Source organism: Trachurus japonicus, chromosome 1, assembly GCF_045865225.1.
Source record: "Trachurus japonicus isolate A0001 chromosome 1, Traja_1.0".
Lineage (NCBI taxonomy): Eukaryota > Metazoa > Chordata > Actinopteri > Carangiformes > Carangidae > Trachurus > Trachurus japonicus.
The window spans coordinates 24,878,813-24,900,968 of record NC_140907.1 but is presented as its reverse complement, the minus strand read 5'-3'; the positions used below and the strand labels follow the sequence as shown (position 1 = coordinate 24,900,968).

The following is a 22,156-nucleotide window of genomic DNA, read 5'->3' as shown; positions in this document are numbered from 1 at the left end:
AGAAAAGGAAGGAGGGATAAAGAGAAAAGAGAGAAGGGCTGTTATTCCTCTCTGACCTTGGCTAAGGTTTCACTGAGCCTGCGGCGTCTCATGACCCTGTTTGGATTCGGCGCAGCAGCAGTGGCCTGCTCAAACCAGTTGCACTCCTCACCTCCACGCAGACGTAGATACCACTGCTAGACTATCGCCTTCATTTGTTCTGTTTCCTTTGAGCCTCGCTCGGTCCACATGGTGCTGTGTGTTTATCAGAGGGATCTGCTACAGTATATCGCGTGATGCCTTTTAATTTAAGCATAAAGCCTAATAAATGCCTTGCACTGTGCTGTTATAGTTGTCCTTCCATTCAGTCCTCTTGGGTCACATGTAAAACTTCCTGTTTGACAGCACCTTAAAGATTTGCTTGAATCCTAATCACCAGTATCAGGTGTTAAATCAAATCTGAGAGCCACCCTGTCAGTCAGGTATGCACCAGCGGCCCAGAGCAGGAAGCTACATGTTCTTTAACAATACATATGCTAATGGAATCTCCTAGCTGCCTGAGTTATGTTTATTTTATTATTATTTCATGTGCATTAGAAAAAAAAGGAGCTTTCCCAGACCTTGTTACTGTATACACATAATAATGCAGCTGCACTACACATAAAAAAATATGGCCTAGTTAAAAATGCTCCATACCTGCAGCAAAAATCTGTTTGACACCAATTATGGTGGTATAAATGGCCTATTTGAGGGCCGGTCATGGTAACGCCCCTAAATGCCAGGTCAGTTTCTAATCAGGGCGTATGTGGGTCAGTGGGAGAAAAACAAAAGGTCCAAACGGGGGCCGGGGTTTTAGCACATTCTCATCATGTCAGCCATGAAATAAAGCAAAGACCTCGTGGCCTCTGCACCGGGGCTTCAATCTGTTTTCATATCTGCTTTCCTCGGCCTCACGTATGTCACGCCCGAAGGTGTTTGTGCATCAAACTACGATGACGCCAGTTAAAGACAGAAAGAAATAATGAAACACAAACACACATTCTCAGAATTATTGACCTATAGTGCTCTATTTTCAAAACAGTACTAACAGACACCAAGTTGGCTTTCGCTTACAGCTATTTGTTCTGCACGACTCAAACAGGTCCTGTCAGTTGCTGTTTTTTAGCCGCTGTTGCTGCACGTGGTTGAGGTCTATCTTGGGCAGCGTGGCTAATCCAAAGCACAGAAGAAAGTGCATAATTACATTTTTAAAGGCAAGTTGTTGAAATCATTAGGGGTCAGAATTTCACATTCTGCTGCAAAGTGTATTTTTGTAAGGTTTTAAAACTACTATAAAAACTTATAGGACATAAATGCCATCGCCTCTTCTCAATATGTTTAACCGTGCTGTGAAGGCAGAGGAAGCTATTAGTTCTCACTGAAGCTGCTGCATGTGATCGAGAGCTTCTTTGGCCTCTCTGATGAAACATGAGTGACTGCAAGCTATTTTCTTTTTCAGACAGAATGTGATACTGTGTTCTTCACACCAAGTCTTGTGACGTTCCACATTAGAGATGTGACCATTAGCTCATTAACTGATTAGCCGATCATTAGAAAACATTTTTCAAATAACTGTTCAATCGTTTGTCATTTTCTGAACCAGAAATCATAAATATTATCTTCTCACGGCCCCTCAAATGAGAGCATTACTGCTTTTATTTGTATTATGTGAATATAAACTGGAAACATTGAGGTTTCAGGCTGTTGGACAGAAAAAACTGTCAACAGATTTCACTGATAATGAAAGAGAATCAGCAACGGATGGATGGTTATTGTCATATCTGAAGTCTGGGCTGAAGGACAAGTGAAAGTGTGTCTGAGGTGCAGTCTTTTAGAGGCGAGGTGTTTCTTAATCTGGCGGCTGAGCCATGTCAGAGCTGTTTAAATTGGCAGACGTCCACATCTGTGACTTTGTTCTCCTGCACAGCAAAGGAGAAAGAGCGAGGGAAAGAGATACTGTAGACGTTTTCTGATGCATCCTCATGATTACCGTTACTGTATCCCATCCTTCACATCTCTTTGACCTCCCCTCCCATTACGCTGCCTTTTTTTTTTTTTTACTTCAAGTGCGCTGATGCATCCAAATCATTGTAATGTGAATGAGGGGTTGTCGCCATTTCACAGCTCTGGTCACTGAGCAAACTTCTTGATGAATGAGGTGTCTTTAAACTCTTTAACACATATAAGCTCTGTTGTTCTCTAGTTTACTGTCATTATTGCTGAGATAACTTTTAATCAAGGCCCTCCAGTATATCTTCCATGAATCAGTGGCTACACATGGAAACTAATTACCATTTGAAATGGTGAAAGTGGTTGTAATGAGTTGCTTAATAGGCCTAGGTCGTCAACATGGTAAAAAAAAAAAAGTCCAAAAAAAGGAAACTGTGTGGGAGTGGGTGTGTAATTCACTGAGCACCTCTAATTACACATTTCTGCATTAAAGGAACATGCTGGTGGGTGTGCGTGGCTTAGACCATTAACTGCAAATCATGTTTAATGTGCATCTGTCAAATGTTTGTTAAAACCTACCATATATTCTAGGGGGTCAAAGGTCAAAGGTGTGGAGATCTCACAAAGCACTGTTTTTCACAGGTCATGGCAACCTCAGAAAGTTTGGGACATACATATACAACAAGAAAAAACACAGGCGTAAACCTTTTTTTTATGTTGTTGTTTTTTGTTGTTGTCATGAATACTTTTACTTTTGTGGAATTGTCCATAAATACTATAAGATGAGAGTACCTGTGGGCTGATAGACACTTAAGTGATAAAGTGATCTCTATATAAACAATACATCAAGAAGAAGATGTATGTCTCCAGGTTTACTGTAAATGCTCATACCACTCAAACCCACTGCCAATTACAGTAAATGTCCATTATGATGAATTACAGTCCTCAAGGCACTGAAGAGCAATCTGTTCATCTAAATACTTCAACAAACGTTTAACAGCAACATGTGATTTTCAACACACCTGAACAAAACTACAGACTATACAAATCCCTGACAGTGATGCCACTAAGGCAAGTTTCAGTCACAACCATCAAATAAACAACCAGTGTTATTGTCCTCTTGTCTGGTCTGATGGCAGCATGGATTTGTCTGTTTCCCCAGTTCCAAAAGAGGGTCTGAAGAACCAAGCAGCGTTCGAGGAGATGAGGGTTAATTACATTAAGGAGCTCCGGCGATCAGTGGGAAAAGCTACAAACAACTCTGGCCAAACCTGGCAGCGCTTCTTCCAGCTCACCAAGCTACTGGATGCCATGCATGATGTAAGTACCCTTGCCCTGTCTAGCTCCCATGTGCCAATCGCCTACAGTACAGCACAGGCTTCCCTTGGCAGCCTCTCGGTACGCCATGCCTTCACACACGGACCAAGGCGTCCAGTGGCACTTTGGAGCTCTAATATCACTGGAAATGTTTTGAGTAAAATGGCAGCATAGTGGATTTGGATAATGCATTTACTTAGCGGTTCAATGGTGCTGCGGCTTGGAATAAGGATTACTGTATCCAATTCCCTCCCTGAGGGGGAGGTTATTTTGGAAGAGGCGGTGACTAGGCTGTATTGGTGAATGGAACAGAAGGGGGTCGATGCCAGTTCGGAGTTTATTGGATCACAGTACACAGTGGTCACTGTGGCAAATGTGCTAAATCACTGCTCTGTTATAATGTATGGGTCAACTGGAATATGGCAAAATGACAATGTGAGCAAACCCCCAAGAGGTGAGACTCAGCAGGTGACAGGTCACCAAGATAAACACCCAGGACTCAGTGACCTTAATGACTGAGATAGTGGGTTAGTGCTTAACGGACGACCCTTCTGTACAAGAGATTTGCCCAGTAAAAAATCAGTGGTGCCCCCTAGTGGTGAACTGATAGGAAATGAAGAGGGCCCGGTGCCCCAACAGAGAGTAATATATGTATATATACTCTGATGCTTAAAATAGTAAGTAATAAAAATCACAACTACCATGTGTTTCTTATTATATTTTGTGTGTTTTCCAGCTGGTTGGGAACCTGTTGGACTTTTGTTTCTACACTTTTCGCGAGTCCCAAGCCCTGAAGGTGGAGTTCCCTGAAATGTTAGTGGAGATCATCAGTGACCAGATACCAAAGGTGGAGTCAGGCCTCACCCACACAATCTACTTCCACAAGAAGTGACTCTGTAAACAGATGGGACAGAAGCAGCAGCAGCAGCAGCAGCGGCAGCAGCAGCATTAAGAACTGGAAGAGGAGAAAGGAAAAAGGTTCAAGGAAAGAGAAAATGTGCAAGGAAGGGCCTGAGCAGTGTTGGCCTGCACCCTATTGCCCAGAACGCCAGCATCCTCGTCTCGGAAAGTTGAGTGACGTGGTGGCAGAAGTAGAAAAAAAAGGGGGGAGAAGGATTTGACCCTGCCGTCACCACGAGCAGGTCAGAGCTGTGAATAGTCGTGGAGCCAGCGGTGACACGCTGAGAAGCACTTGTGACAAATGTGACAAAGCATCCCGAAGTACCCCGCCCCCACCCAACCACCCACCTACCCACCTGCCCCTCCTCTGTGCCCCTCCCTTGCCCCAAAGACGATAACAGTATTTTCTATGGAGATAAAGCCATACATTTCTTAGGATGCGCTAGATACATTCACAAAGCACGCAGGCACACACACACACACACACACACACAGAAACACTCACACACATAGAGGGAAATTGATACACATGCTGTCCACATGCCTTCACACAAACGCACAGATGCACTCCACATGCACTAAAATCAGATTCCCTTACAAATCTAGAGAAAAGGTTTTTGCAAATATTAACTGTGGCTTATGCAGTCTTTCACAAATAATAGCACTATGAAAAAAGAGATATATATATATGCCAATACTTAGTTTTAGCTTTGCAGTGTAGCAACATACTGCAAGACTACAGGGCAAAGAACATTATGAGGAGGCACAGAAATTATAGACTGTAAGGTGAAAGGTCTATTTGAATATATTCCAAGGGCTATACAAGCGTTATCATAAGCTGGATAATTACATTCAATCTAACAAGTCCAAGTTTGAATCTCAATCGGTGTCATAACAGCCATCATTAACATTCACATACTGAGTTTTTAATTCAAATATGTAGTCAAACAATCAAAACTAATATGCAAAAAGTCCAAAGCGAAATCTGTTATGAAATAAAAATGTCTCTCTTGTGTAAAAGAAAGCTTGCACGTGAAGCTCCCATGTCATAAAGTCACTATTTTTAGGCATTGTGGTGTAGAATTAGGACAATATTGATGAGCAGATTTTACCTTTTTTGTGCGAAAATGGTCAGAAGTGCTGCGGGATGGAAAACATCAGGCAATGATGGTAAATGGATTTGACTGAGGTGCATCCATAGTAATTGCTGTCATTTGTGTTATCTCCAGAGCAGCTGTCCGAATGTCTGTTTTTACTCACAATGAAGCGAAACCAGCCCTTTGTGAATCAACACTTATCTACTCTTCCCAGAAATAATAAAAAAGCATTTTATAAAAGTGTGTTGCAAAGGTTTAGTTTTTGACAAGCCAGTCATTTTACATTAAGGTGCTTCATTTCTACAATGCCAGGCAAAACATAACGTGTACAGTAACTTGTAAACAGTCCATACAATACACTATATGGACACACAGTTAAAACACACATACTCTGTAAAGTCGGTATAATAACAAAATGGAGCATTACTCTGCAGTGCTTACAGCAAATGGCTAATGTATCAAAACCAGGCAAACGTGTACAGGTATTAACAACTTCTTAAACACATTCTATTCAGCTGTTGTACAGAAGATGTTTTGAAGTACGTGTCGATGAATGCTTGATGAAGAACTGTTGGTATAATCACCTTTCCTAATTTAGTTCATTTCCTTCCTCTTTATCTTTTGGGCCAAGTGCTACTATTCATGGTCGGCCCAGTCATCTGGACCATTAACTAGTCTCACACCCCACTGGTTTCTGGGTGGTTGTGGAACACTACTATGATGCTACTGAAAAGCGATAGAGCCGCTGGGGAAGAAAAACAGTGGGGGCGTGTGATTTTTTCCTTTTTTTTTGTGCCCTGTGAGTGTGTATTTACATGGGAGTATGGAGCGAGTATGGCTTAAGTTTGTGCGTGAATGTGTGTGTGTGTGTGTTTGTGCAAGTGTGTGTTTTTTTTTTTCCTGGCAAGCATGTGCATAGTTGATCTGCTCTTTCAGCGTGGGTATTATGCATTTATGTTATAGGATTAGCCATATCCTATTTCCACATTTAGATTTGCACAGAGGAGATACAATGTGAAATGAGGCATTAGTGCAGCTAGCAGGAATTGTCTGTTCTGATAAGCAACTGTGATGATGCAGGAAAAGACTTTCTGCATGGTCAACCAGCCTAAAGTTAGACAACATGACATCATTAGCACAGCAGGGTGGTTGTGTATTGTATTTTGTGGCACTGTGCTACACTATGAGGTCTCTTCTGTGGTGGTAACTCTGTGGAGATTGGTGCGCAAAAAAGATGGAGGTGCCAGAACCACAACTGTCATATTAGGGACTGTATGAAAATTATCAGGTGGGGGAGGAGGTGCGGAAAAGGGGGCGGGGATCTGTGTACTGTATGTTGGAGGAGAAGGACAAGGTATTACAACTCATCCTGGAATAATATTTTAAAATGAATTCTGTGGATTGACCACTCAGCAGCTCTCGATTCAAAACTTAAGATACTTTTCAGGCCATAACCATTATTTTTTAGGATATTAGGGGAGGAAAGGACTTGGCTGGGCCTAAAGACACTATTAATATCACTCTCCACCTCAATAGTTTTCATACATTCTCTAATCAGAAGGGCCTCATTTTACAATCTGTCTTTGTTGTGCATTGTTGTGTTCAAGTTGTGAAGGACCCTTAAGCTAATCTCTCACGGTTTCTTTATTTTGCCCCCTTTTTGTCCTTTTTAAGGAATTAAAAAAAACTGTCAAAAGGTTCATAGGATGAATGGGAAAGTATTTTTGAGAGAATTATATTTTGCTGGAAAACAATATTTAAGTACTTTGTCTAAAAATGATATCCTTTTTGTAAAATGAAATGTTAATGCATGCTTTTTGATGAGATGTTTACATTGTATTTAAAAAAGGGAAACTTGTGCCTTTTTATCTCACCTGATTTACAATTTTACAGTATATATTGTAAATAATACAGCAAGTCCTTATGTTGAGTATAGTATAAAACATTTCTACTTTAACCATATTGTTGGAGTATTGGAAAAATATGTCTTTCCCACTCGCCATGTTCTGTGTGTGGATCACAGAGAAGAATTTACAGTAAGGGTTGGTGGCAGAAAGGGCCAAATAGAGAAATGAATGTATTATACATTGTGAGAGACTTATGGAACTTACTACCTGAATGTTAGAGAGAGTAAAAAAAATTAAAAATAAATAAAAATAAATAAATGAAAAAAATAATAATAATCAAAAAGTATTTCTTATTTTGTAACAAGATGTAAGTGATGAGTTGTTGCTGTTGAAATGATTTCCTAACCCATGACGGTATTTGTTGATGAGCACCACAATAAAATCAAGAAGTCACAAACTATTGAATCTGGGATACATGAAAGAAAATTATTTTACAAAGTGCGTGCACACGCAAAATGAAATGAAACAGTGGATGTAGAGACTGACAGACCTGTAAGGTAAGCAAATTCAAATTTGACTAATTGTTAAACTGCACCATTTTTACTAACTGCCAAAACAACGAAAAACTGTCCCAAAGAATGGTAATGTTAAAAAAATCTTTTAAAAAAGCATTACCATCTGCACACAGTGGATCCTTGATAACAACGTTTACTATGTTATCAAGCTGCTGTACGACCCTGTGCCCTCCAGAGGTCAAGGCTTTGACTGTTGGTTATTTGATTGTTTTAGCTATTTAAAGGAATGGTGCAATATTTTGGGAAATAGGCTACACCTTTTTATTTCTTGCTAAGCTTTACATGATCGATACACTCTCATGTTTGTGCGCTAGCCTAAATATGAAGCTACACCCTGGTGACTGTTTATTATAGAGACTGGGAACAGAAGGAAACATCTGGGAGCTGAGGTTGTATTTGGTGAGGAAGACTATGTCTGGGGGCATAGAGTTAGAGTATAAGCCTCCACAACCTCTTCAGTCTGCTGAAGGCTACATTAGCTGCTACAGTACTAGCACGACTTACACACTGTACAGCAATTAAGTGTCCTCATTTTTGATCATTGTAGGTTTGCCCAGAAACGTCCCTGTTCTTCTAGAAACAAGCTGAAACGATTAAAATAGAAATATCCAATCAGATTTCTATTTTTTGTTGTTGTTGTTGTCACTCTGGTCTCTGGTGGAGATAATGTATGTAGGGTTAGTTCAACCAAACAGACCCAAAGCCTCCCAGCTGGAACTTGAAAATACTGAAGTGAAGACGTCGATCTGTGGATCTTCACAAGCTAAAGGAATGTAAATACAGTTATTGATGCAGTGGAAGACTCCACAACTGCTTCAAAGGGTTAGGGAGTCATGTTGGCCTTAACTGTAATTTAACACTGTGTAACAGTTACTATGATCAAAATCCATGAAACTGGGACTGTGCCTCCCCTTTCTTTTCTTTTTTAAATTTCATAGCTAAAAAGAGTGGATAATTTAAATACATATTGGCCACTGTACTGGAAATGTCCCAGGATTTCATTTCAGATATCTGGTCACCCTGATTATTATAACTTTTTTTTTTTTAGCTGCTGATAATCTGAATCCTTGGCGTTGACTTACATGAGAGTGGTATCAACTTTCCCTCCTGGCAAAAAGTGAACACTGCTGAGCACATTTCCCAAAATGTTGACCTGACCCTTTAAAGGAGGATGATAAATGAACGGCTTATTTAATGGTCATCAGTCACCACCTACTGCAGACCATAAATAAAAACCCTTACTGGAGGCGGCGGTGTTACCTTCGGAGCTGTCTCCTTGTAAATTAACTCTCCTTTTTAGGCATGAATGACTCAGAATGTGTCTAACTGCTGTTTTCACAGTTCACTATCGCGTCACTGTATGTGGAGTCACGTCATCGCCATTTTCTGTTCACAGCGATGAATCGGGTGTAAACAGACGAAGCCATATCTCCACAGCCATGGCAGTGCATTTCTTATAAATATATAAATATATTCAAAATGCTTTTTTTTTTTCCAATTCCAAAAATGACTTTCTACTCAGATGCTTTGTACAATATTTCTCAGCAACTATACAGCAAACATACAGTAGAGACACCCTCCAACATAAACCAATAAAACATCTTTGAAACAGTTACTACTGTATATCTTGATGCAGATATTGCCATACTTGTGTTTGCAAAACTATTGCAAGATTCTAATAAAACTGTTAAATTAATAATTTGACATGATGTACTCTGTTCATGTGTGTGTGTGTGTGTGTGTGTATACAGGGCTGTTTGTGTGAGACAGAAGCTGGTGGTGAAAGGTGCCCCCCTAAAAAAAAAAAAAAAAAAATGGTGATGTTTGATCTGGATGAATTCAAAACAGCTGCATATGGTGGCTGGGGAGTATAATGAGCCAAAAAACACAGAGTTAGCATGGAGAAGCAGAGACGATGTGGAGCAGCAGCAGGTACAGCAGTCACAGGGGGAGAGGGTGGGGGGTGGGGGGGTGAAGAGCACAAAGAGAAATAGAAAGTGAAGAGAGTGAAAATGGCAGCGATAAAACATGCAAGGATGAGACTTTTACAGTAAAACGGTGCCTGTGGAGAAAAATCACCATTAACCTTGTTAAAGGCTGATCTGAAAACACGCCTGCTTTGCCAGACTGTAGAGCAGACAGTATTACTTTTTTGCTCATTTTTTTTTCTCTCTCCCTCTCTCTCTCTCTCTCTGAATCCACAGCCCTCTCCAAATCTCCCCCAGATTTCCAATTGCTTTCACTTGTAGTCGTGCCAGATAAACAGAATCTATTGGATCAGGCTGATTTCACGGCTGCGCCCGCGCACATGGCGGCTTCTGTGGCCCACTTTCTGAGCTGAGCGTTTTTTTTCCTCCCTTTTCCCTTCCCTCCCTCCACACTCTCTCCTTTATGTTTGAAATTCACTTTTCCCACTCAGTTTTCAGCCCCAATAATAGATCAAGTCTTATTATGGTTATATTTCAGAAGCTCTGAAGGAGCCACAGGAAAGTATTAAGTTAGTGTAACCTCCACCTGCTGTGGAGCACGTTTTCGCACGGATTTGTGCCACTTAATTGTGTCAGTATCTCATGGTTAAAACTTGCTGAAGGGCATTGATCTAAGCTGAGTCACGGTGTGGGACTATGTTTTGAGGCTGAAGGACACTGCGTCATGAGAGGTAGAGGACAGCTGGCACGCCGCCAGGATTTGGGTGGAAATGAGAAAACGAAAACATCCATCTGGATTTATTTTTTTTATTCAAACACACCTACATCTCGTCTGAATCGACACGGTGACACTGATGTGTACATCATGCCAGTCTGATATACACTGATGCATAATGCATGCAGGGACGCAGGAAGAGCCGCAGGTAATGCAACCTCAATCTCAAGTGATATTAAGGCCTCAAAATATGAGTCTGACCCGCCCAGATTACAGCTGTTGTTCACTGTGTCACTTTCACAGGCTTAGGAGGGAAAGATAAATGCAAAGAGCTTAACTGATTTCATAAACAAATTAATATCAGGGCAGCAGAAAAGAACTGGAGCACTTGCTGACATGGAGAAGAGGAGGACGAGGAAAAAAAAAAGAGGGGAGGTGAGGAGAGAGGAGAGGAGTTTTAAATAATGCTGAGAGACAGACAGGTGGGCAGAGGAAGAAGGGAGGCAGACAGAGCAACATGGCTCACTCCCTGACAGACAGTCCAAAGCAGAGTGAGAGGCAGGCCGGCTGGATGTCTCTATGATTCAGCAGGATTTTGGCAGAGTGTGTGTGGGGGGGTTATGATGAAGCGCCCCGGGGGTGGGTAGTGGGAGTGACAGTGGGGGAATATTTTTGCCCATCTCATTAGCTCTGCCTCATTTCATTATGTAATCACCACGTCTACGGCCGCTTCAGGGACCTACTGGACATATGTGTTGCACTGAAACCACAGCTTCTACCTTTATTTTATTTTTTACACTGTGTTTACTTTTTTAACAGTGCGTCGGCCCAATTACTGTCTGCAGGTATGAGCGCGGCAGTGGAGTGATGGTTATTATGTAACTGAGGGCCGAAGCACTGGGTCTAGAGGCCATTTGATGTATTAATTACACAGATGTAGTCTAAGAATTAACATGCGTGAAGCAGAGATGTTAATGGATCAGGGAGGTGGAGGTGGATTAGTGCATGTTTTCCTCTGTGAAAGATTACCATCTATTTTTAATCCCCTTTTGGAAAGTTATTTTGGAAGTAGCTTTTAGTCAGACAGGCCGGTGCAGGTCAATATAAAGAGGAAGGATTACATTACACTACATGGCTCAGTGTAGCTGCACCGGCTGCAGAATGAGTCCTTGTTTCATCAGTAACTTTATTCTTAGACTCTGTGGGAAACGGTGGGCCTTCTCACTGACATGATGGAGAAGTCATCAAAACCTAGACCAGCAGTGGACAGTAAACAACTACTTCGCTACTGGACTGTATATTTTTTCCAATATCTTTAGATTTGAGTATTATTATTAATAATAATAAGAAACATGTGACTTTCACTACACTTCATACAGAAAAGTAATATTGTAATTTTGGCTTTTTTTTTTTTACTTTTATTTTGAAAATCTAACATACTGTATGTCAGTCTTAATTTGGAAGGCATGGCCAACTCCTACACTGATGGCTATGTCAGATGAAGATGAGGCAGAATATTGCATGTTTGAAATGTAAGAAATAAAGAAAGATTCTTGAGGTTTTTATGTTTAACAAATTTACAGTACCACGACCAAACTTCATCACTTCAAAAAAAGGAATAAGAAAGTATTAAAATAAATGCTACAGGCTTTTTCCAATCTCTAAGTTCTAAGGTCAATTCTTTCAGTCTTATCACTTATTCAACAGAAAAAAATGGTTTTCAGAGCTTTTCTTAAGTTTTTGTACTGTATAATCTCAATACATCAGTCTTATTTTGGAAAACACATTTCTTACAGTCTAATAATGTATTTGTTGAAATCACATGAAATTTCTTCAAGTTTAGCTTATCATTTATCACATTTATTTCATGGCAGGAACACACAATGCAATAAAGAAAAAAAAATCTTTATTTGTTTAACATTGATCAAAAGGATACCCAAAGGTATAAAAATGAAGGAAGTCAAGGCCCTTGACAAACATCAAAAATCAAAGGTCTTTAAATTATTGAAACTGCGACAGAAAACACGAAGAATCTGCAGAACTGAATCTCTCAGAAAAAAACAGAACAAAACAAAAAACAAGTGTCTTGTTGAACAGCTGAGGGATGAAAGATAATGTGACATCAATACGACCTAAAAAAGAAAAATCGGTAAAACCTGTCCATCACTTAACAGAGATTTGTGTAATATACTTGGTAGTCATAACTCTTTCAGGCTATATACAGTGACTGGATACTGATAATAAAACTTCTAAATCACTTGTTCCACTGAGGTTGAAGACAAAATAATGATAAAATTAAAATTAAAAACTTAAATTTCAACTTGGTGGGAGTGTCTCATTTCTCTGCTCAGAGGGAACCGAGCAACGTTAAACAAAAAAATAAAGTTTTAAAAACAAACAAAACACATAAAATGACAAGAAAAAGACTTGGTTTCATCAGCATCTGTAGATATTTCACCTGTTGAATCTGTCTAATGCTAGTGTTTAACACAAGAAGGTTCACTGGGCATCAAAGAGGCGTTTCACTGTAAAGGAGTGCACCGAGAACAAAAAGTGTGTTTAAAATCCATTAAATCACTGTGCCAATTAAATAAAAACAAAAATTACAGTCGCAAATGTGCCTCATTTTTGAAATATCTAAATAATCTTAAAACGGCATAAACATGTAATATCTTATACGTGAAAGCAGTAACACTCCAATTCAGTCTCATACGTACATTTAGCGGGTGTCCCAGTGGTTAAGGCACGAACTGTAGTTATGGCTTATCTGTTACCAGCTGAGAAACTGGTTTGCGTGCATCGTCGTGGATGGAGGTGAAAAGCCGCGGTGATGCGAGCGCTCACATTCCACCTTAAGTAGTTTCTGAGGATCATTCTTTGACTTGGCAGCTCATGGATACCATGTATAAAACGGGATGTGGGGGGCGGGGGCAGAAGAGAGAGCGAGGTCTTGCACAGAGAGACGCCCGCTCTCTCTCACTGCCCCTGCTGCTGCTGCTACAAAGTTACTCCGAGGTTTGGAGGCTACAGCGTCTTTGTTCACAGCAGCAACATTGTTAAGTGCAAAGCCATTTTTTCTTTCTTTTTTGGAATTACAACGCTGACATTTTCATGAATACTCAACCAAAGTGACGTCAAACAAAGAAACACGCTTGTACATGCATCACAAATTCTACTCATCAGCCAAAATGCATATACTGATATTTTCTTAACATGAACTCCATCACTGATAATAACATACATCACCTGTTTCACCTGTTAGACTTCTGGGTTTGTTTGTTTATGTTTTGGATAAACGAGGCTCTTTTGTGAGTTTCGGAGTTGAGACACGTGCATCTCTGCAGACTTTTTCCCAAGTGAAGGTGAAAACCTGTCCATAAATATTTCCATGTGAGGCTACAGCATCTCTACATAGTTTTCAGGGATGAGGCCCCTCTTCCCCTCCAGCTCCCCCTCCAGCCAGCCCGGCTCCCTCGACGGGGTCACTGCAGGAGAGGACACAGCGTCACCAGGGGAACAGCACCAGAGGGAGGTGAGGGTGAGGGGGGTGAGAGCAGCGGGGTGAGACAGACAGAGGACACAGCATCCACAGTGTGTATATGTGCATGTGTCAGAGTGAAGAGAGCAGAGGATACAGCAATTATACAGCCACACCAAACTACACTGTGACTTTTTCTTTTTTTTTCTTCATCTCCACTGTAAATCTGCAGTTTGTTTATGGTCCCAACTTTTTCTTGAATTTCACCGGCAGCTGCAAAATGGAGCCTTCAAGACACTGTTTTAGTTTGACAGATGTGTCAGTACATCGAACACTTAAGTGACATGCCTTTTCAAAAAAAAAAAAAAAATCCTCCCTGGATTCCTGATTTGTCTACAAAATGAGCCAATTTAAAATTTTGAGCGCACCTGAAAAGTCAACAGATGCACGGAGGAGTTGTCAGTGAGAAGTTATAAGGTCACAGTCAAGATGTCACCTAACCTAACCGAGTAAATAGTTTCCTAGCTACAAGTCCAGCAGAGTTCTCGTCTGTCACTTGGACTTATAATGAGTAACTTTTAAAAACAGAACAATATTTTATGCGATTGAAAGAAAGAAAGAAAGAAAGAAAGAAAGAAAGAAAGAAAGAAAGAAAGAAAGAAAGAAAGAAGGAAAGAAGGAAAGAAAGTCAACCATCTGGGAAAGTTTAAATCTCAGGATTTTAACGTACCGCCCTAATGCAAGAAAGCAATTTATTTATATTTCTGGTGTTGTTAATACATCAGTAATCTTTGGCCTCAATAGTCACATTGAAGGGATAGTTCGGGTTATTTGACCAGGGGTTGTATGTGATAGTCATGCACATTCAGTGTGTGAACTGTTGTAGATTCAGATCCATGTGCTACCTGTTACGAGAGGAAGCAGGGAAGACCGGCCAACTAGCGGAGCCATGTGCTGCTGCGCACGGGGGCCGCAGAAAAATAATGTGTTTTAGACACTTTAAAGAAAAAACACCCACAGAAACAATCCAATATCCAGTGAAATGTGCACTTCATGTACAATATTTTCAGCGTGTTATCTTCCTGTGAAAACAGCACTTTCCTTTGGCACTACATTTTTTTTTCTCAAAGAGCTGAACTGCCGTATTCCTACGCACAAGCCTCCTGATTCACTCAGCTGACCCGCGGCTGTGGCGTAATACGGTTGTTTTGACGGGAAGATAATCCCTAATCCGCTGAAAATGAAGCATACATTTCAACTTTTTTTTTTCTGCAGGCCCCATGCACTGTGCCGGATGATCTGGATCTACTGTAGGTAACACACATTTATAATACACATAACAGGCTCACACAACCTCACATGAAATAACCCAAACTATCATTTTAAATACACTAGAGTACGACTTGAAACAAAGACACCCACACCTATTTGCATGTGTGTGTGCTAATCAATGCACAGTCACAAATGCAATGCGAATGACACAGTTACACAGAACCAACTCTGTCAGTCGGCTGTGTAAACTCACCTTAAATCTACACTGTTAAGTATAGATGGAACTTTAAGAAAATCAATAATCGAGGCAGAGTTGTTATGTTGAAATCTTTTGTCTGACTCTGTGTACAGTGTCAGACAACAGCACTCAAGACCTTTTGACATTTTGCTCATTTGTTATGCGCAGTTCAGACTCAAAGTTCAGACTAGGGGGAGAAAAAAAAAAATTACAAATACTACATTTAGAAACGACTGAATCGAGGCGCAAAAATGTGTAAAATGTCAAAGGTCTCCAAGACACTGCAGATGTTTAGTCAATAAGAATCTGATCGTGTAACATTTATGTAATGTGTCAGTCACTTTGTCTGAAGCCTGAAGAAGTGCTGAAAGACAGGAAGAATGTGAGCACTGAGCAGGGCTGAAGTAAAAATGGCCCAAACTTTGTATCAAGGTAACTGGAGATTGAAGTCCAGATCCAAAAGAAACACACATCATCGTTCCATAATACGTCCACTAAACGCTGTTCAGTTCCAAACGAAACATCACAAAAAGAAAACGGGCCTTACAATATAATTTAATTTGCTTAATAATAACGTGATACTTTATTCGTTTTGCTGTTTATTATTTCAAATAATGAGTTCATATTCATGAGTTGGAAAAATCCACCTCCTATTAAATTCAATTTTTCCATTGATTCATTAAATCGCTTATCCTGACATGAACTTGTCAATCTGACACCGGAGCACCGATGGATTTAATACAAATCTGAAAAAAGGAACAATGTGCATTAGTGTAACGTTTCAGTCCTCTAATCTAATCTATATTTACTGATGACAGCTGTCGCGATTTTGATGTTTTAAATCTTGACTTTACTTGTTAATGTATCTGCGATGGGACTCGCAGCAGATGCTAAAAATGTGAAAAACATGTGGACTCGGTTTGTAAATTGAGAGAAAAACAACATAGATAATTACTCCTAACGTGATGTTTAACCAAAAACAGCCAATAAAAAAGGCAAGGCATTGTGGGATCTTATCAAAGAGGTCTCTCCATACAGCGCCGTAAAGACTCCTGAATATCTACAGTGTCTGTGTCTCACAAAGGAGGGTTTTGACAGAAAATAGGAACTAGAAAATCCTCATTTCCTCTGAGAGTGATTAAAGCTCAGTCGAGCCTCTTCCCAGACACACTGAAGAGCAAATCTGTGTCCCCCCCCCCCTTCTCCTCTTCCTCCCTCCCCCGCTCTCCCCTCTCTGTTCGATTGAAGATCAGATTGGGTGTTCGGTTTTCCTCCAAATCCAATATGCCAGGGCTGGTTCTGAGTGAGCGACTGGTGTAGGCGATAACACTTACCGGCGTTGAATATTGCGCCGACCTGGAAGGAGAGCTCAGAGTCGTGCTCAGCCTCACATGGGTACACTGCCTTGGCTTTCCTGCTGGTGACACTGAAAAATGAAGGCAATCAGTGAGCTGGCGGAGCTTTGAGGAGGATTACTGCATAGTTCAATCTGGGCCCGGGGCCTGCTTGTTCATTCACTCACTAGCCTGAAACAGCAGAAATGGGCCAGGCTGGAAAATAAGCAAAAGTACTAAGAGAGGAGCTGCTGGGCTATACTACACTCACTTGTTTCGCCGTATCCCTAGTCTGGACAGTAAAAAAAAACACACCAACGCGCGCGTGAGTGTGTGCGCGCCCAGACACAGTAAAGATGCACAGCTGCACTAAAAAGGCAGGGACACGTCAGGTTTGCGCCGCAGACAACCATATGGTGAAATAATTAAAAAGTGTCGGGGGTGGGGGTTCGAAAGTAGGTTTGCACACAAACAGGTAAAATAGAAATCTCTCTCCGTCGTGCTTCGGCTTTTTAAATTCACATTTGTGAGCTCAGAAGCAGCATTTTAAATCAGTTTGATGTAAAAGAGTGCCGTCAAAGAAACCACATTCACTGCTCCGCAAAGGTTAGTGAAAAGCTATATTTATGCCACTCCGCTCCCCAAAACATAAAAACTGTTTCCGCTGAAAGGTTGTTTTGCCCACCATTGCAAAGCGTTATCTCGAACGCCAGCAACATTACCATGTAGAAATTGTGCCTTCAACACATGATGCCCTGATAAATATTTCATATTCTTTCTGCAGCGTAGCAACAATGTAGGATGAGAGAAGAGAAAGAAGATATACAAACCAGGAAGAAAAAAAGAGAAAGTCTGTGGTCACAGAGTTGTCAATACTACAGTGTTTAGCAGAGTTCTTGAATTCTGAATTTTTGGGGAAAATGCACTCTTGTGGAGAAATGAGGATTTGTATTTATATGAAAATAACATTAACAGATTGCCAATAGAAAAGACCGAGCTGCTTGCAATTACTTCGGCGACATCTGAAAGCAACGAAAATGAATTCATCGTTTTCTTGTGAAGCAAGCAAAAGCTCAGTTTAACGGACGGACTCACTACACAGTGCTATTCAGTTCACCCACATGTCTGTGTGTGTGTGCGTGAGAGAGAGAAGCTTCCATTAGTTGTGTTGCATTAAAATCCCTCAGAGCTAAACTAAATCACAGGACAGGTGAATGTACAGGATGAACATTTTTTATTATGATGTGCGGGATTTTTAGACGAGTGAGGGAGTTGCTGATTATTTTGAATGAACATGAAAAGATAAGATGGAAGTAATGGAGCGAGTGAACGAGAGAGTGAAATAGTCTCAGAGTGTGACATTTAACCAATCAGAGTGAATGGGAAACAAATACAGAAAGGAAAGTGGCAGTGACAGGAGGCAGAGAGAGAGAGGGAGCCCTGCTTTACCTCTCCTCTGGCTTCTCTGTCTCTGAGGCAGGTGTGGTGGCAGCAGGTGGGCTCTCTCCTGAAGCTCCGGGGGTGGACCACAACGCTGCTGCAGCTCTGCAGGTAAAAACAAACACACCTCAGCGTGTTAAGATGTTAACACACGCTGTGTTCTCGTTTCGGTCCTGGCGGCAGCTGCACTAAATGAAGGAAGCCGAGCAACAAGTGAGCTAAAGCTGTTGTTATGGAGACAAGGTGAGAGAAATCTCTCCAGCAGGTCCAGAGCTTCATGGCGGTGGGAAGTTAAACTAAAAAATTACACCTGGGTGCAGTATAGGTCATAAATATTAATAAAAAATTAAAATGCAGCAAAAAATTTGAAATAAGAGTACCGGTAATACATCACACATCACACTTTGAGTCACCTTGACAAAGAAGAATAAATCCTCCATCTTTTTTTCATTCTACCACACAGCAGCTACCTCTGAGATAAATCTACAGCCTGCACATGATGAGAATTAAAAAAATAATAAAACAGGCTTTCATAGATAAAATCTTCTCTTCTTCCCCCATCTGCCAAAAAGCCTCTTCCAGAGAAGTGACTCTCAATCATTGCCCATTTTAACCTGAAAGGTAAACTTAAAGAGCACCTTTGATGTATTTCTCTGAAAGGCTGATATTGTGGCTGCTCTTCAGTGTTATGAATTTGAAACTTCTCATTGTAAAAAAAATAAATAAATAAAACTCACCTACTCAAATGTGACCTGAACTCTTTCTGTACAAAACTGGTCAAGTTCTCAACAACAGGCTGCACTGATAACACGTGTTTAGCCTAAAATATTAGTACTGACAATGTGTTAGCTGTGCTAGTTCCGACTGGTTGTTTGCCTCTCTCATCCAGAGTCAAAAATATCAACAATTTATGTGAGATTTCTGATGTCATTGTGACCTTTAACCTTTGACCACCAACGTCTACACCAGTTTGTCCATTTCTACCAAATTTGAAAGAAAAAAATATCCCTCATGTGTTACTCTGAAATTGCATTCACAAGACCCAAATTCTGTTTTGAAAGGTCAGCACACCATTGACCTTTGACACCTGAAAATGCAAACACTATGTCCTTTAATGCAAGTGAATATTTCTGCTGAATTTGAAGGGATTCCCTTGAGTTCAAGGTGTTACAAAAATATTGTGTCCAGGAGAATAGGACACCCGACCCACCTCAAGAATAATATACCCTCCGAGTCTGACTGTCGCCAGCGTGGAGGAACAAGAACTCAGGCAGTGGATTCAGAATGAGAGACGCAAACAGTCATGAATTAAACATAATGTTTGACTACAGGAAGAATATTCATACACAGGTAGTTGTTTGCTTCTCTGTTCAAAGAATAATTCAAAATAAAATTGTAATTTAAACCTACAGGCCACTACCACCATTGAGAATCATGTCAGGAGAATGAACTCTACTGAGCTGCAGAGGGAGGTCACTTCAAATTGAATACATTAAAAAACTGTGCAGTCAGGCACAAGATAACCGGGTCTCCTCATCAGAACCATCAATGCATAACAATATAACTGCATCCAGGATCTGAATAGAGGGTTCGTAATGAATCTAATCATGTGCCCTGGTCTTGATACTCATCAGATCTGAACACCTACGGGACAATTTCTGAAGCGATGTGCTCGACAGTGCTCGTCGCCTTCATCACGGAAACTCAACACTGAGGGAAATAAAAAAGGGGTTCAACAATGATGTCGAACCCTGTGCCCAGCAGTCATGCTGTGGGATGTACAGGATATTACTTCTACCAAGAGCGTTTTACCTGCTGGACAGTCTCAGTGCATGTGGAGTAAAAAAAAAAACTAGCTAGCTACAAAGCTACAATAGGGCCAGCATAAATCTCACTGTTAATGATGCATCTTGGGTTTATAATTTTAAATTGTGTGTGGTAGAGAAGGTCTCTTTAATAAAGTTGGGCACCCCTTTCCTACACAGTTAGAGAAACAGTGAAATAAATGTCTGATTGACAGTTTATGTATATTTTATCTTTTGATTAGATCTACTGAGCTGATGGACTGAACAGCTGTGTTATCTGGACCACCCGTGTTTGAATGCAGTGAGGGATGGATCTCTGTCTCCTGCTTGATGAACAATGTGAACTATTCATTTGACAGTGTGGGTTATTCATAATCGCTGATCAATATGTCTAGGGTTTTCTGATTGTATCAAGGATTATTCAAGGCCTTTTCTGGGTATACTTTTCTTTTCTTTTTTTTTGTTGGTTTTCTGCTTTGTTTTATCAAATTTTTATTCAATTCAGCATAGTCTGGCCTTGAGGGGTTGTTACCAGGCTGCCTTGTTTGCTTGTTTGTTTTATTATATTTCATTGTCTCTTACAATTTGTAACCAATTAGATGAATACGTCTCTTAAATTTCAATAAAAAAGATTTTTATATTTTTGATTTTTGTATCTCAGAAACTAAAGTCTATCAACAGTGTCCATGAACCGCTACTGTAGTGCCTGTGCTTTACTCTCGCTGTTGTCGTTGCCATGCCAACAAGCCTATGGCCAACCTACAGGATGGAGGTGGGGGTCCTGGTAAAGGCAGAGTGGAGCAGAGGAGAGCAGGAGACTAAGCCAGGCATCCCTCTGTGTTCCATGCCTGCCCCAGGGCCAGTGCTAATACAGCACATAATGAGCAAATTGCTCCTAGCTGCCGCTCCCATAGAGACGTTAATAAAGGCAATTAGAGGGAGCAGCTGGGGAGGGGCTGGAGGTTGAGAGGATGTTGTGAATAGTGGTTATGCTGGCACCGGTGAGAGAGAGAGAGTGAGACTGCCTTAAGGGAGGACATGGTAGGGGATCTTATGTGGACATAGGTGGAGGTGAACACACTTCCCCCCCTCTGTATCGCTTCTCCTCTCAGTTTCTTTCCCCTGCCTCCCTCCCCGAGCGCTTGTCCATCCCCAGCAGTGGCTGTTCCGTTCGGGCCCGGCCTGACTGTGGGTGATTTATAGCTCTGCAGCAGTGTGGGGCCACTGTGGTGCTCAGCTGCTCCACATCAGCATGGGGGGACAGTGCGCTGCAGTGCAGCAAATCCACTCATTAACCTGGGCCCAGGCAGAACCACTGTCTGCCTGGGCCTCAGCCAAAAGGAGGGAGAGCAGAGGAGCACCACCACTTCACCCACCAGCAGGTGAACCCACTCACATGCACACAAATAAGATAATAAGATAATATTAAAACAGAAAATGCACACACATACACATTTAAGAGAAGTTATCAACACATCTAACTGCTTATTTCATTTGGAGGAGGCTTATACAGGTCCTTGAAGATTCTTTTTATATAAACAGATATCTAAATAATTACAGAATAAACAGTTAGAGGAAATCAGTGCACGCCACATGGCTGCCCTAGAAACTTGTTAAATGTACCAGAGGTAAATGGATTCATCCCAAAATTGCTCTAACAATTACAGCTAAGCCAAACCGAGGGAAATCGTTTGCCATTTCTCTTCAACAAAAATAGCATTGAGCTTTGAATTGCTCATCCGTTGTTTTTACCCATCACAGACCAAGCTAAGCTTCTTCCGTAAACATGATTAAATACAGTAAATGGGGACTCATGTGAAAACGCACTGTGTGAACCCCCCACCCTCCAGATGTTAGTAATATTTGTAACAAGTGTTTATGAATATTAAGTTCGAAGTTGTGGGGAATTTGAAAAGGTAGAAATATAATACACAGAGGGGATACCATCTGATTATTTAAAAAAGCATCATGTCAAAAGTATTAAATTACACTGTGAATATCCAAATCCAGAGTGAACCATAACTGGGGGTGTTTTGGTTTATTGTTTTAACCATGAGGGTTATCGCACTGCCAGGTTAGTAGCAGTGAGAAATTCATCAACAAAAGCGAACTGCTGCTTCTCATTACTGCAGGAATTTCACCCTGCAGCATCCAGGCCTCGTTGATCCTGGCGGGGAGCTAACACGGGGATGAGCAGGGCTATCAGCTGTCTTTCTGCTAAAGGAAGAAGGGCAGCGGTGGG

At 41.0% G+C, this 22,156-nt stretch overlaps 2 protein-coding genes across 2 annotated transcripts in view; one reads left to right on the top strand and one right to left on the bottom strand.

Annotated features, from left to right (window-relative positions):
• The window catches only part of nr3c2 (nuclear receptor subfamily 3, group C, member 2), a 76,840-nt gene extending 69,239 nt beyond the window's left edge, over positions 1-7,601 (top strand). The window contains exons 8-9 of the mRNA XM_085782211.1: positions 3,131-3,288; positions 4,022-7,601. Of these exons, the coding sequence (XP_085638337.1) occupies positions 3,131-3,288; positions 4,022-4,177 (314 nt within the window). The 3' untranslated portion in view covers positions 4,178-7,601. The remainder of the gene's footprint in view (positions 1-3,130; positions 3,289-4,021) is intronic.
• A 4,635-nt stretch (positions 7,602-12,236) lies between these two features.
• Positions 12,237-22,156, bottom strand: part of arhgap10 (Rho GTPase activating protein 10) — a 49,626-nt gene continuing 39,706 nt past the window's right edge. The window contains exons 22-24 of the mRNA XM_085782124.1: positions 18,119-18,214; positions 16,670-16,761; positions 12,237-13,832 (exon numbers count right to left, since the gene is read on the bottom strand). Of these exons, the coding sequence (XP_085638250.1) occupies positions 13,744-13,832; positions 16,670-16,761; positions 18,119-18,214 (277 nt within the window). The 3' untranslated portion in view covers positions 12,237-13,743. The remainder of the gene's footprint in view (positions 13,833-16,669; positions 16,762-18,118; positions 18,215-22,156) is intronic.